Source organism: Passer domesticus, chromosome 9 (genome assembly GCF_036417665.1).
Source record: "Passer domesticus isolate bPasDom1 chromosome 9, bPasDom1.hap1, whole genome shotgun sequence".
Taxonomy (NCBI): Eukaryota; Metazoa; Chordata; class Aves; order Passeriformes; family Passeridae; genus Passer; species Passer domesticus.
The window spans coordinates 37,720,824-37,735,787 of record NC_087482.1 but is presented as its reverse complement, the minus strand read 5'-3'; the positions used below and the strand labels follow the sequence as shown (position 1 = coordinate 37,735,787).

Genomic DNA, 14,964 nt, shown 5'->3' with positions numbered 1-14,964 from the left:
GGGTATCTTTTTCAAGAGATTGTAAGGAATATCTAATAGATGTTACAGGAATATTAACAGTGCTGAGGGCAAGACATTACCAATAACTCTAAGTGTACTATGTCAAAATTGCAAGAAACTTAGATTTGATATCTAATATAGAAGCTCATCTTTCCTGATGTAAACCAATATACATTTAGCAACATCCAGGGATATCTGAATTTCAGTCAACCCATTATAATTCTCTGTTTCTCACCCAGGCAGCACCTTTTATCACTTTACCTGAGACAGTAAAAGAACTAGAAGTATGAAGCAAAGAAGGATTACAGACACATTCTCATTAAATTTTCTTTGTACAGAGGACTACTGATGAAATATTCCTTCAAGCCCCACTGAGCTACAATGGGTGGAGCTTCCTTAGAACTACATTACTTAGTTCAAAAAATTCCTAGTCTAACCTGGTAATACAGTAATTGCAACCTTAAGAACAAATGCTGAAAAGCAATTTTATTGTGATAAACAAATACAGAAACAAAAAGACCTCCAGGGAAAAAAAAGAAGTATTTACATGCTCTGTCCAAACAACTAAAAAGAAATAAAATCAGTCTTCCTTAATACTTGGTTTATCTTCAAAATTCCCCCATGAGAACAAGATAAATAGAGGGAGCGAAGTTCCATTAGTACTAACAGCAGCTACTCTACTTAATCCTTCAGATTTAAGTAATGGAGAACTGCCTCTGTAAAAGCAAAGACATGTGCAAGCATAGCAGCTGCACAACAGTAGTCCTTCACTTCGTATTTATGTTGAACACATTCAAGATACTGTGCTGCCAAAAATTAATATAATTAGAAAATTAAAAGCAGAGACATATTCCTCTTAAAACACAGATGCATCACTAATAGTTTGCTTTACAATTGATTTAATGTCATTGAAGGAGATCAATGAATAGATAAAACTCTAAAGCTTCTTCTATACCTTCTGGTCACTAGGCTTGTTTGAACATACCTTTTAGAACACAAAGCAAGAATGTGCATTTCTTCTCTTTTCATACCAAATTCAAAGGTTTAATGCAGTCAGATCATAGAATTGTTTAAGGTGGAGAAGACCTTCAATTTAAGATCACTGGAGCCAACCATTAACCCAGCTTTTTCCTCTACCTCCCTAAAAATCTACTTAAGAAGAGTACAAGACACCTTTTTTATAACCAATATTTAAAAAAAGGTATGCAGAACAAGTAATTAGCAGATTATGAGAGTGCTCACTGTGCTACCTAGATTTTAAACACAGTAGCTACTCTTTGGACTAAATTTGTATTTCACATTTGAAGAGAGAGCTACCGTGCTTTATTACCAGTTAATTAACAGTTAAGGACAAAGTAGGTAGGTAAAAGCACTAGTAAAAAGTTCAAAGTACTTTAATTTTAAAGATGGTATCTAACAGCAACACGTACAATACCCCATGAATCTGATTTACACCTGAAAACTTGAAAGGTATTTTTCAAAGGACTGCTGTTCTTCTTATGCTATACTGCAAAAGTTTTAACATCCTCCAATTCCTGTAATTCAATAAGTTTCACTGAATTATTTCAGGGAAACAGCAAGGAGTTATGTCTAACCTGTGAATTGATGTAGGCAGAGCATAAATGCCTTGTGATTGATATAACACAGTGATTTCTGAGGAATTCCACAGGACATCAGTTCAGAATAAGAAAGCATAAGCAAATTATATTTAGAAATAAGAAGATAAGCAATCCAAAACAGGTTTAATTTAATTCCAAGTGTTTCCATTAACAATCAAAAAGTTAAGTGTTTCAAAGATGCACTGAACTCTTATTCTGTACCACATTCAAGATCTAACGATGTAAACGAGCAGTTCTCTACTCCCTTCTGCTCAGATATTCTACTGATGCTTTAAAGATGACATTTAGCAAATCCTCAAATTGTAATTGAGAAGCTCAGTGCAGAGCTAAAGCATCTTTTCACCTGTCCATCCAGATTCACATGCACCATTTCCCATCACAACAAGAGAGCATACTGAACAGGATTATTTCAAAAGCAAAATACTAAGAAGGGCTCTCTTTTGCTCAGGGAGCAGCTAAAAAGCACATCATCTTTCCTTCAATATCAAGGCAAAATCCTGACAAGGAAAAATTTTATTTGCAATAAAATATTTGCAATTAGTTGAAACATCTGAGTCGCTCAAATTAGTATAATCCTAAAAATATTTCAGCCCCGCTATTAAATATACTCAATACCCCCAAGAACACATACAGGTAGTTTTATTGTTATAAAAGAGAAGACAAAAAAGCAAGTTAATCATGCAGCACTTTGAACCTTTGTGCAACTGCCTCAAGGGACAGGGAAGCAGAGCCTCTGCCTTCCTTCAGGTGTGCTCCTCAACAGGAGGTTTCCCAAAGCAGCAATTCAAGCAGTGAACAGACCATTTCTGTGGCATTAATTTCAGTCTTAACACATCCATTCAGAGCCTGCTTGTTAAAAGTACAAGTGTCACGGTCAAGGACACACTTTAATACCTATCTGTCCTTGGTTACATTCTCAAGATGATTTTTGAAGGTCTTGCTTTGCACCTTTCCCAACCCTCCCAACATCTCAATTCTGCAGTTATATCAAACAAATACTCTGAAGAAAGCATTGTATCTCTTCAATTCTCTGCCACAGCCCAGTGGATAAATGCTTCTGGGGGCTCCCCCACAACTACCATCACTTTATTTTCACACAAGCCTTACAAGGCACTCTGCTGAACAGCCACATCCTGATGCCCTTTGTCACATGTACAAAAACAGTTAACATGAGGGATGAAACTCCAGGGGGGTCAGACGGGAAACACAAACCTGGAAATAATTTCCTAAGCATCACCTAAGAGTGATCATCCTAAGAGAATAAAAGTTTGGGTGGTGTTTTTAGTAGCCTAGCTAGTTTCAGTGACTTTTACCACATGGATGGAGTTCCACTATGGCATCACTATGGCTACTTGAAGACATTTGCCACAGGGTTTACACCAAAGGCCAGGACCTCCTTCTGACTTGTTTCTATTACCAAATGCACTCAGCATACAAAAAGCCCCACATAACTTATCTGAAATGTTATCTCAGTCTGAGTGTGCAGACGCAGCCTAGTGACATACACAGATTTAATACTGGGCCAGAAACACACACAAAGACAAGAACATTATTTCCAAAGATCTTTCCTACTCCCAAAATACACCGTAAGGAGAATTATTTAAACTAGCTTTAAATTTCCTTAACATAATAATTTACAAAAACAACTGCTCAATTTAATCTTTTTATTTATAAACAGACAGGGAAACATGTTTAAAAGATCCATTTGACCTGTCACAGCAATTCAAAGGTAACAAAGCATAACCTAGGAAAGCACAGTGAAATTCACCAAAGTCTAAATTGCCTAAGATCAAGAACTGCAGTCTTTACAAACACTATTTTGGTGCATCCAATGAGATTATCTGACTCTCACTGCGTATGCCTTCCCTATCTCCATACCTTCTTTAAACACTAAGCAGATATAAGCACCCACGATCTTGTTTCCACAAGGCCCAAAACTGTCCTACCTGACAGTGATCAGGAACCAGAACCTCTAAACTGACATTTTTCATTGACAGACCTAATGAACACAAAGCCATGGCTGACTGTCACTGTTAAACAATGCAAGCAGGAATCCTTTCCCTGAGCCTCCGGAGGGATCCTCACCTGCTGGCACAGAGAACATGGCACTGCTCCTGGGAAGCCACAAGGGGGGAACAGCCTGGCCTTTCAGACAGGAAGCAAAACAGCATTACTGACAGTGGCACTTGCACAAAGGGCTCTACTACAAGAAGTGACAGTGCCCAGCCTGGTTAATTTAATTTTCTCTCTGACTAAGATAGAAAGATGATAAGCAGAAACATGAAGCAAAGGAACCACCCTTCTGCTTTGGACAGCCTTGCTATGTAAAGCTGCATTTGAAAAGCTGTATGCCACCATTACATTTTTACATTTTTATCCAAAAACATTTAACTTTAGAGGATACCTCCAGCTGCAGTTGCAACATTCAGAAAGAAAATCTTACACTTACTTCCCTGAAGACAGTATTTCAAACCCCAAATCTACATACACTGATCACAAAATAGCAAAATTGCACCCAAAGACATCAGACTTTCTGGTGGAATGGGTTTTTTGTTTGGTTTTGTCACTTGGGGATTTTTTTTTGTGGTTTGGGTTCTTTTTTTTTTTTTAAGAAAAATATTAAATACAAAGACATTGCACATTCTTAAAAATTACATCAAACTATCTACTGAAATGTTTCCAACACGGAGTTTAATTTTAAAATACATTCTGCAAGAAACTCTAATTTCTTTCATATTTAAAGATATTTGAAAATACTGCTGACTTGGTTGCAGGGCAAAAAATCACTTGTAATTTCCATAAATCTGTGCTCATATTTGAACATTCCCTTAAATTCAATTCAGTCACCACCAGTGTCCACACCTTTGCCCTTCTCCTTTCATCTATTCTTCTTCATGCCCTAAACAGAGCTTCTCTCTCATGAGAAAAAACATCCAAACCCAGACACTGACTGCAAAATGGTTTTCAATTCATTCTGACTGCACATTTCACTCTTGTCCCCTCGCACATTCCACATCCTGTTTGTCTATTTCCAAGAGCTTAAGGTATGTTTCACTTTGTGTTCCCAGCCTAAAAGCGCTGCAAAAATAGCTGGTGTCTCAATGCTTCCTTAATAAAAGCAATTATTTGTTCCATAGCTTAATTCCTTCCTGCTTCTCCAAAACTGTTAACCAGGGAGTAGATGTTAAGAGCACACTGCATCCACAAGGTGACATCCAGTAATTGGTCTAGAAGAGGATCCTCTACCAATAAAAGTCAGAAACCTTTACGTTATAGGTCAAGGGCACAAGACCTTCAAACGAGGGCACTGAGAGTTCAGGGAAAGCACGCCTTTTCTCACCATTCCCTCCCCTTAAGCTACTTTCTAATAATGAGAAAGGGTTCAGTCCAAAAAATTCTGGGTGTGCCAAGTACCACCATCCACAGGCATTTTAAATAACTTCTCACACTGAGGCTCAATTACAAACACTGTACAGCCTAAAACACACAGCACAATTCTGCAGAATAAAAATTTCAGTATCACAAGTGACATTTCATTGTCCTGCTCAGATTAAGTATCTTTTCCACCTTCGAGACTGGCAGTATAAACAGCAATATACAAGTGGCTTTGAATTTTAATATGTTGCTAAATAGCGAAAGTTATTTCAGTGCTTTGTAACAGCCACTTTAAACACACAACAGCGGCAATAAACCACCCCACTTTCAGAGAAAAAAATCCCAACCACACTCCCGTCCGCAACGATTTAAAGACAGAAACGTAAAGATAAGCACAGAGGAGGTTGCACAATAACACATGATCTTCCCTATCACATGCTTGGCAGCGCGCTCGCTGCCCGGCGATACCCGGTCAGACCCCGGGGCGCTCCGGCCGCCCGGGGCAGCGCCGGGCTCGCCGGCACGGGGCCACCGGGGCGGCGGCAGCGCGGGGCTGCGGGAGCCGCGGAGCCTCTCCCATTCAACCCCGCACCGGGCACGGCGGGCAGCGCCCGGCTGCACCCCCGGCGCCCCCTCCGCCGGCACTTACGCTCGAAGTCGGAGTCGGACTCGTCGTCGCCGCGGTCGGGCTCCTCGTCGCCGTTGGACTCGGTCTGCATGGGCTCCCCGTCGAAGCTGACCACCCTGCGGCCGCCGCCCGCCTCCTGGTCGCGGGCATCCCGCAGGCGGGCGAAGTACTCGGCGGCGAAGCCCAGCAGGTCGGACGGCCGGTGCCGCAGCACCTCCACCGTGTAGCCCTGCAGCAGCTCGGTCAGGCCCGGCGGGATCTCGATGCTCATGGTGCCGGACACCCGGGAGGCCGCCTCGCCTCCCTTCCTCCCACCCTCCCTCCGTCCGTCCCTCCCCGCGCGCGCGGCCGGCGGTGCCGGAGGCGGTGGCGGTGCGGGCTCAGGGCCTCCCAGACGGGCGCGGACCGACTCCCGCCGCTCCGGTCACACGAGCCGCGGGGCGCGGAGGGGAGGGACGGGACGGGGCGGGAGCGGCCCCGCGGCGCAGGCGCGGAGCGGGCGCGGGAGCGGGCGCGGGGCTGCGGCCGCGCGTGCGCGGGGGCGGGGGGGGGCTCGTGCGTCACCGCGGGGCGCGGCGGGGCCGGGGCGGGAGCGGGCACCGGCACCGGGAGCGGGGAAGGCTGGGCTGGAGACGGGATGGGTCCCTGCCAGCGTGCCTGGGTGGCTCTGCTCGCTGGAAAACTGAGAGGCGCCCGCCGTTCTGCGCCCGCCGGAGTCGTTAAACCCCGGTCCCGGCGGGTTGGGCCGGTGTTGAGAAACCTCTGGGCCGCAGCTGGCGGCTGTGGGCAGCGGCGGAGGTCGGGCGGGCGCCTCCTCGCCGTCGCTGCTGCGGTTTTATTTTTCTCTGGTTTCACATCAGTGGCCCCGTACACTCATTCCTTGTCAGAATCACAGAACAATTAGGTTGGAAAAGACCTCTGGGATCAGAGAGTGCAGCTTTGACCAAACACCGTCGTGTCTAGACCGTGACACTGAGGCCGCGTCCGGGGGCGGTGACTCCGCCACCTCCCTGGGCAGCCTGTTCCGATATCTGGTCACCCTTTCTGTGAAAGAATTCCACTTAATGTCCAACCTAAACCTCCCCTGGCACAGTTTGGGGCCATGTCCTCTTGTCCTTTTGTCGGTGTCATGGGAGAAGAGACATCCCCACCTGGGTACACTCTCCTTCCATGTGCGTGTGGAGAGCAGTAAGATCACCCCGAGCTTCCTTTTCTCCACGCTGAACACCCCCAGCTCCCCCAGCTTCTCCTCATCAGATTTGTGCTCCAGACCCTTCCTCAGCTCCGTTCCCTTCTCTGGGCTCCCTCCAGCACCTCAGTGTCCTTCCTGAGCTGCGGGGCCCAGACCCAGACACAGCAGTCAAGGTGCGGCCATGCCAAGGACAGAGGTTCTCCTTCCCCACGGAGCACATGAGGGTGTTTCAAAGCTCCCCCAGGAACAGGAGAACGAGGAGTTTTTGACCTTGGTCAGATCCAATTGAACTTCCATCCAGTTCTTGGCTGGAGTTAGATTTAGGACCTATGACCCTTGGATTCTCGTCAGAATTATGTTATTAGAGGACAATTCTTTAGTCAGTGCAAGGTTTTCACACCTTTTGGTAAACACTGAATAGAGCCATGATATAGTCTGAAAGGGTGGCAGTAGTATTGATCTGATAATAATAAAGTGTTACAGATAAGAATTTCAGAAAAATTAAACACAGAATCATAGAATGGTTTGGTTTGGAAGGAACCCTAAAGGTCACCTAGTTCCAAACCCTCTGCCATGGCCAGGAACACCTCCCACTAGACCAGGTTGCTCCAAGCCCCATCCAATCTGGCCTTGAACGTCTCCAGGCATGGGGCATCCACAACTCTGCAGGACCTGTGCCAGTGCCTGGTCACCCACACCCACATCATTGCTGATACGTGTGAGCCTTGGAGACACCCGTTCAAATGCCCTTAAATGCGCTTTATTCAGATTTTTGCTGGTGCTTGCTGTACAAAACCTGTTATCTGTGTGTACAAGGGAGGTTTGGCAGATGCCCAGGGGCTCTGTGGAGTGGAGCCATGAGCCCTTAAGGTTTGACGTTGCTGGGAAGCTCATCCTGGGACAAAACAGACCTGTGCAAACATGACTCAAGGAGAATACGGATGTTGGCTTAGTGACACCGCTGCGTGTAGTCAGTGTACATATTTTCATTTCATTCTTCTTTTGTTTCAACAATAAAACAGCAAAAAACCAACTCGTTCTCAAAATATGAAATTCCACTTAGAAGCCCAGAACTGGCTGAGGCAGCGTTACTGTGTGTTTTGGTTTTGTTTGCTCGTGTGCCAGAGAGCCCCCTCGCTGATCCAGATGGTTCTCACTGCACTCCCAGATAAAGGAGCCTGTTCATGGCTCTGCACCGAGGGCACTGCCACAGCACCACATCCAGGGCTTTTCCTGAAGCCTCTCACTGAGGGAGGCCAGTTGTAAAGCTCATGGCACATAAAGGCGTTCTTTGAAATGCAGCTCCCATATTTTCATATGGAGTAAGATTACATTGTACATCCATATAAAGTGAAAAAAATTTTTAAAAGCACAGGAGGTAGATTTGCCACATCTCAGCAGTTTATCCAAAGATTTTGCATGAAGCTGTTTCTCTTAATTTCTATTCTTTTCTACAGCAAGGACAACAGTTGCTCTATTGCCTTTTTCAAAAGATAATTGATACTGATTTTTCGTTTGCCTTTCCTACCATTATTGTCTGTCTGATGGTCTCAAACATTATGAGAGCATATTTCACTGCTCAATATATATACTTTAGCTGTTGACAGTACTGGTACAGAGAAAGATTCTGATCAATGAGAAAACTATGGTTAATCCCCCCACAAAATTAAGATTTCTGACAAGATCTTACCTTTGCTGATTGAGTGCTGAAGATATTGCTGGTGATGAAGAGGTTAAAATGAAATTTTAAAAATTCTGTAAAAATGGTGAAACAAAATACCAGTAAAAAGCACTGGCAAGAAGGTTGAAAGGAAGAAAGGGAAAGTCTAATTCCAAGGGAGTACACTTATTTTTCTTTCCCACTTTTTTGCACAACAGCCAGCCACCTTACAGTTGCCTGCTTTTGGCATTAGTCAGCTCTTGTATTAACTTTTAATGTTTGTTGATAATTGTGTGTCATTTGTGTCTGTGAATGTTAATCTAGTTATTTATTTGAAAAAAATGTGTTACCAGTACATATTGTTAATTCTCTGAAGGGCTACATTGTATTGGCCTTCTGATATTTATATGTCCGCACACAACTAATCAGCTTCAGGGGAAAGTAAAGAGCAGAGCTCTGTTTATTCTCTTCCTGAAGGTCAATGGACAAAATCAAAAGCATCCAAGGTCACACAAAGTGCATTTTCAAGTTGATTTACGCCACAGTTTATCCTGTTTTTTATATACCTTTTTTTTGGGTAAACAGCAGAACTGAAAACACAAATATGCAAGAAGCTTGTTGGAGATCAAGTTAATTGTTACAGTGCCTGCTGTGCATACAGAGAGCACATCATACACTTTCTTTCTCCCTAAATTTGCATAATTTTTTAAATTATTACTATAATAAGCATTCACATTAAAAGAATGTTAGAAAATAAATTAGAAAATGCACTTGCAGCCTTAATTTGATCCCCTTTATAATAACATTTTTAATTCAGGCACCATGACCAATGCAATTTCTTTCCTCTGGCTTCATGGCAAGTTCAGCACCCAGTATGGAGTTAGATAAGTCTTGTGTAGCTGATGAAGCTGGTCCCCACAGCATTCCTATCAATATATATATATATTTCAGTATATAGTTCTGCTAATCATTTCTTAGTGGCTGAAAGCTATTCCCAAATACACCACGTCTCTGTGCTCCCAAATGGTGAAGTCTCTTCCCTTTACTCTGCCTCTTCTACCCAGATCTGTGTGACTTTGATGTGTCATTAGTGAAACTGTTATGGAGCTTCAGTGCTTGTCCTGCTCAGGCAGGAGCTGCAACGTTGCCAGCAGAAAAAGCAAAATAGTCTCTGTAGTCTTGCACTGGGGAAAAATAATCAGATTAAACTTCCCGACTGGCTCCTTAAAAAGTAAAATAAATCCCTTTATAACGCGTAATAATTCACTTCTCATAAACCTGTCAGCACAAGCCAGAGCTCAGACACTATATAAACATATGTACATCTTGGATTAATTACACTTGCCTTCAAATTCCATACAAGGATCATGCAAGAAAACACTAAATATTCTGATGACAGCTATTAGTGAACACAGCCTCACGTTTTCCACATCCCCCTGGTGCTGAAGCCAGTGACCAAGGTTTGTCACAGCAGCAAGTTCCAGAAGTTAAATACCTGTTAGATAAAGCAGCACTTCTTTTTCTAAGATGTGGAGCACTCTTCCCAGATTTACCAAATTACTCCTGCTCCTGGTATTGCAGGATTTGGCCAATTATGTTTCTGCCTATGTTTTATTTACTACTTTGTTATTTTGTAAACCTCGATCTTACCTCAGCCCTCTCAAAATTAAGGTCTGACAGTCCTACTGGTCTCTCCTCCAAAAGCAGCTGCTTCCCCAGGATGACATGAAATGCTCCTTTCTGTAGCTGCTCAGCTTCTCTGTGCCTTCCATGAGCACTGTGTGCAGTTCCCACAGCCCAAAACGTGGGCTCACCCTGGTTTCACACAGCAGAAAAATTGTTCTGTCTGTTTTGTTCTCCAACACTATTCCTTAGATTTTTTGGCTGCCACATCATTATGAACTGAATGTGTCCAGTCTTCATTTTAAGACATAAAGAGATGAAAAAAATCCCACTTCCCTTGCTCTGTTGCTCCCATGGCTGACCACCCTCATTGTAAAAAACATGCTGAGTTTTGCATTTTAACTTTTCTATGTTTAACATTCAAATGTTTTTCTACCCACTGCTCGCTCCAATTGCTGCAAATGTGCATGAACATCATATAACTTTGTGCATAATGTCCACAAACCATTTGAGTTTGCATTTTACCAGGAGTAATAGTAACAAACAAGTGGTCCTGGACTTCAAAACTAGGGTGTAGAGATCCTTGAACATCATGTGCTACATGAAACTGCTTCTCCTGCCTCTCTGTGGTTCCTTCTGAGGAAAGTGCTAAATCTCAGAAACCAAACTTAGGTTTGCTTGTGACAGTAAGCAAGATTTAGTATGTGTTTTTGTTATTTAGCCTTTAGAGTGAATAGCTTGAGTACTGTATACTTCAGTAAATCATGTGGGACTGTCTATCAATAGTACAAAGACAGGAGAAAAAAAATCAACCTTTTTTAAAATAAATACATATAAATAAATGTGTCAGCTTGAAATTTGTTACCTTGACACTACCTTTAGTCCATCAAAAATATTTTGGATAATTCTTAGAAAGATTTTCGCTGCATTTGTTGATAAATGTCAAAGTATGAAGTTGGGAGAAACATCTGTATAAATGTCCAGATTTTCATTGGTGTCATTTAGTTTATGAACACAGAAAGCACTGATTCTGTTTGTAACAATTACAAGTTTTCAGGCAGTAGAAAACACCGAGCTTAAAATACCTGATTTTGTAAGTCATCTGACGTAGGTGTTACCTAGATGTAAAAAGAAATACCTCTGACATGTCATACTTGTGATGTAAAATGGCACGTGTTTGAATCTAGATAAAAGTAGTATCTGTGACATAAGACGTGTGGGATGACCACGTTGTTTAAGCTACCCTGAGTAACACTGTATAGCAGATGTAGAGTTTATGGTTGCCACGTCAGAGGAGCCCTGAGCAACAGCCCTGCTGTGTAAACAGGGAATATTCAAATAAGGACTTAGCTAAACCCTTGGTTCTCTTGCATACAAAGTGGTAGCTGTACCCATTTTGGTTGTACTTTCATTTCTGGCCCCAGCACTAAAAACATTACATTAAGACCTTCTCCACAGAGGTTGGTATGAATTCTGGGCCGAGAGAACTGGTGGGAACAGACTTTTATGTGAGTCCCATTGTAGCCAGTCACTCACTGGGTAGGGCTATGTTGGCCTTAGAGTACACAGACATCACTACTAAATAAAGATAGAAGGTTTTGCTTTGTTTTAAGAGAAGAAAGAAAATTAATCTCCCTGTAACTTGTTCAAAGACTAATCTGAATCCAAACTATCAATTGCTGTCTGTGTTTTCCAGCAGAACCTGTTCAAACACAAGTTTGTTGATGTTGAGGGGTTTGTCATACAAAGAGCTCTGAAATTTATTTCTTCCTTGAGCCTTTGCTTGAAAATCTGGAATTGTCTTTTGCTGTATGTACAAACTTGTCCCCTCCCCATCTTCTCCTGACATTTCCACCTGACACAGTCCAGGTTATGAGCATTTCTGTACTGGGTCCCAACCTGCCACTACCCAGGCATTTATAGCTTTGTCACTGTTGCTACACTCCTGTTTTCACATCTTCTGCTTTCCCCTTTGTAGACTGGATGTTATTAACCATTTATCACACTTGGCATTTGCCCGTTTGTCATGTATCTTCACTAGATGCTTGTAAAATAACAATTGCCCTTCACTTCACCTCCAAAGTTTACCCTATATCCACAATCTGTCCCTCACCCCATCTTGTTTATCTCCTCTGGGGGAGCACCTTGAGCCTCCTTCCAGATCTCTCTCTGCTCTTGCAGCACCTGATCTCTCTCTGAGACAGAAACCACAGCTCCTTTGCTCTCTGGCCATGTTTTTTGGTGTTCACCAGAAGCCACTGACACATTTCACTGTTCTCAGTGTTTGTGTCCTGCCCTTTGGTGTGCATAGATCCATCCCAGACACAGAAGTGCTGTACATGAACATTGGGCAATACTATGATGAAGGGCTCATTTTACAGGTCAGCATGGTGTGTTAAGTAATTCCAAGTGCTGGAATTGCAGTATTAAATGTAAGTTTCAACAGTAAAAATTAGCTTCATCCAGCAAATCCCCAAATTTTTGTATTTGCCTCTGAAAACCCTTTTGTTGGCTTCATTACAGCTGTTAGCACTTGTTTTAATTAAACTCACAGCGCAGTATGAAGATGAGTTAACCAGTTTTCAGAGAAAATCAGTAAGCAGTTCCTATTCTATTTCACTGTCATTCTTCACATCCTGTGCTTTGGTGTACATTATGAAAGTGCTGGTAGAGAATTCTGTATCTCAGGGGAGGATAATGAAGATATGGAACTTCTCACTTCTAGGCTGGTTTTCCAATTCAGTTTAGGTTCTTAAGTTTTATAGAAGTATTTGATGTTTGACTGCAGCTTGGATGTCTCCATTCAAGGAAACAGGTGGTCTTATCATCCAAGGCAGAGGATTATAAGGCCACCTCACCATGTCCAGATCCCTCTTTGTCAGTCTCAGCAAAAAATGATTGGTTTGTAGAGCTGAGAAATGCTTGCTGCCTTCAACTATGATTTAAATCATGTCTGCATAGGAAACTAATTGAATGGGTGTTCCGTGTAGAGTGCTGTTCCTGAGGGGGGTTTTAACTTTAATTCCAAGGCTATCAGCCCAGAAGAGTTGCATTAGGAAAAGAGGAAAAGAATAATCTTGTTTTAGAGAATGCAGCAGCACTGCCTTTTATTGCAGTTGCTTTGAAGTGTCTCTCCATTGACATCTAGTGTCCATGCAGGAAGATCTTTAGATTCCTCACAGCCGTGCTGGCAATATTTACCTATAAATTTTTAAAGATTTTTTCCTTGTGTAGTTATTAAGAGCTCTTATTGATCATACCAGGTCAGCCAGTAGGTGAGACTGGTGGTGCAAACACAGCAATCTCTCCTAACAGTGACATCAGAGACATCCATATATGTCTGGGTTCTGAATGGCTCCAGGAACCCTTTTCAGTGCTTTGCAGTGCAAAAATATTATCCCTTTTTTATTTTTTCTGTAAACACCTGCAAAATATTTTAAATCTGTATCTCTTTCCTCAGAGCATACAAGCGATTGTGAACAAATTAATATTCAATACAGGTCTTAAGAAGTATTCTATTTTGTATTCAGGCATTATTCTAATTATATTTAATTAAAGAAGAGTCTTTTCAATTATAGAAATCTCTTCTATACACTCTGTTTTATCACTGAAAGGTACTTAATAAAGGAGTGGCTTCATTCTTGAAATGGTGAGAGTTATTTTCATATTTATTTCTTTATACTGTAGAAATCCCAAGTTTTTTCAAAACCATTTGTTTTCCTTTTGCAAAATCTTGAACAACGGCAGTGAGCAATTAATCATGTCATCACTGTACACTTTGCTCTGTGAGCAGCTCTTCCTTTGCAGTACTTCCTCCTGCTCCTTCAGTCAGCCTGAAGTGCTTCTGTTGGGTTGTGCACACAGGGGCTGTGCCAGAGTCACAGCCACACCGTGCCTGGTCCTAGACTGATGTGAAGTCCTTCCCTACTCTGAAAACACCCTGCGCGTTCATACTTGGATCATTTCCATTGTTATCTGCTCACAAAGGCAGTTATTCCAAATAAATTATATTATGAAAGCTTAACAAGATATGTTGTCCTAGTATGTGTGTTGCAGCTTCAGGAACAGACAAATGGTTCAAGGATCACACCAGACACAGCTTCTGTCCATGATGGACTCTGTGTGTCCAGGGGGCTCATGGGCTCCATCATTTCTTGGCAATGTTTTTGTGATTCATCCTTTTCCAGCCTTTCCTCAATGTCTCATAAGCCCTAGATGAGCTCTCTCTTGAATTGGTGATACCTGACATAGTAGGGTCCTGTCCTTGCCAGCTGGTGGAAGTTACTAATGTGAAAATAATAGAACTTTGCCTTGGAACAGCAGGAAACCTGCTGGAAAAGAGCTAGAGCAGCCTTGAAATTCTCCTGTAAAAGTCAGAGGAGAGTGAAACAGTATTTTCCACCATTTCTGGAAAAGGAGCAGTCATCAGTTTCTATGGACAGTTCCATATTTTCCCTCTTTCTCCTTTCAGTGTTCTGTTATTTAAAAATGCTCATTACATTAACTGTCAGAGAGTCTGTGTTGAAAGAACCTGCTGAATCAATGCATCCAGAATAAGAATGACAGCATCATTAAGATGTATCCTGCTTGGATTATTCATAATTTAACTATAAAGCAAAACATGTGATCATGAGTAATAAAGGAATGTGACATAAATTACTTCATTCAGAGCAGTGCATTAATGCAGGCACTGGCAAAGCTGCTGCAACAGCAGCTGGAGCCTTTAATTGCAACTGCTTATAACTGGGGTTTCAATTAGGTGTTTATGTCTGGTTTTGCCATGATCGTTTGGCCAGCCCAACTTTTCGTCCCCGATAGGACTCGGTGCTTCCAGCAGCCCCAGATTTTCCCTCCGTGGCGTCAACGG

At 42.5% G+C, this 14,964-nt stretch overlaps 1 protein-coding gene across 1 annotated transcript in view; it reads right to left on the bottom strand.

The window, feature by feature from the left end:
- PRKAR2A (protein kinase cAMP-dependent type II regulatory subunit alpha) overlaps positions 1-6,088 on the bottom strand; it is a 67,018-nt gene extending 60,930 nt beyond the window's left edge. Inside the window, exon 1 of the mRNA XM_064432857.1 lies at positions 5,644-6,088. Coding sequence (XP_064288927.1) covers positions 5,644-5,893 — 250 coding nt within the window. The 5' untranslated portion in view covers positions 5,894-6,088. The remainder of the gene's footprint in view (positions 1-5,643) is intronic.
- Between the last annotated feature and the right edge of the window lie 8,876 nt (positions 6,089-14,964).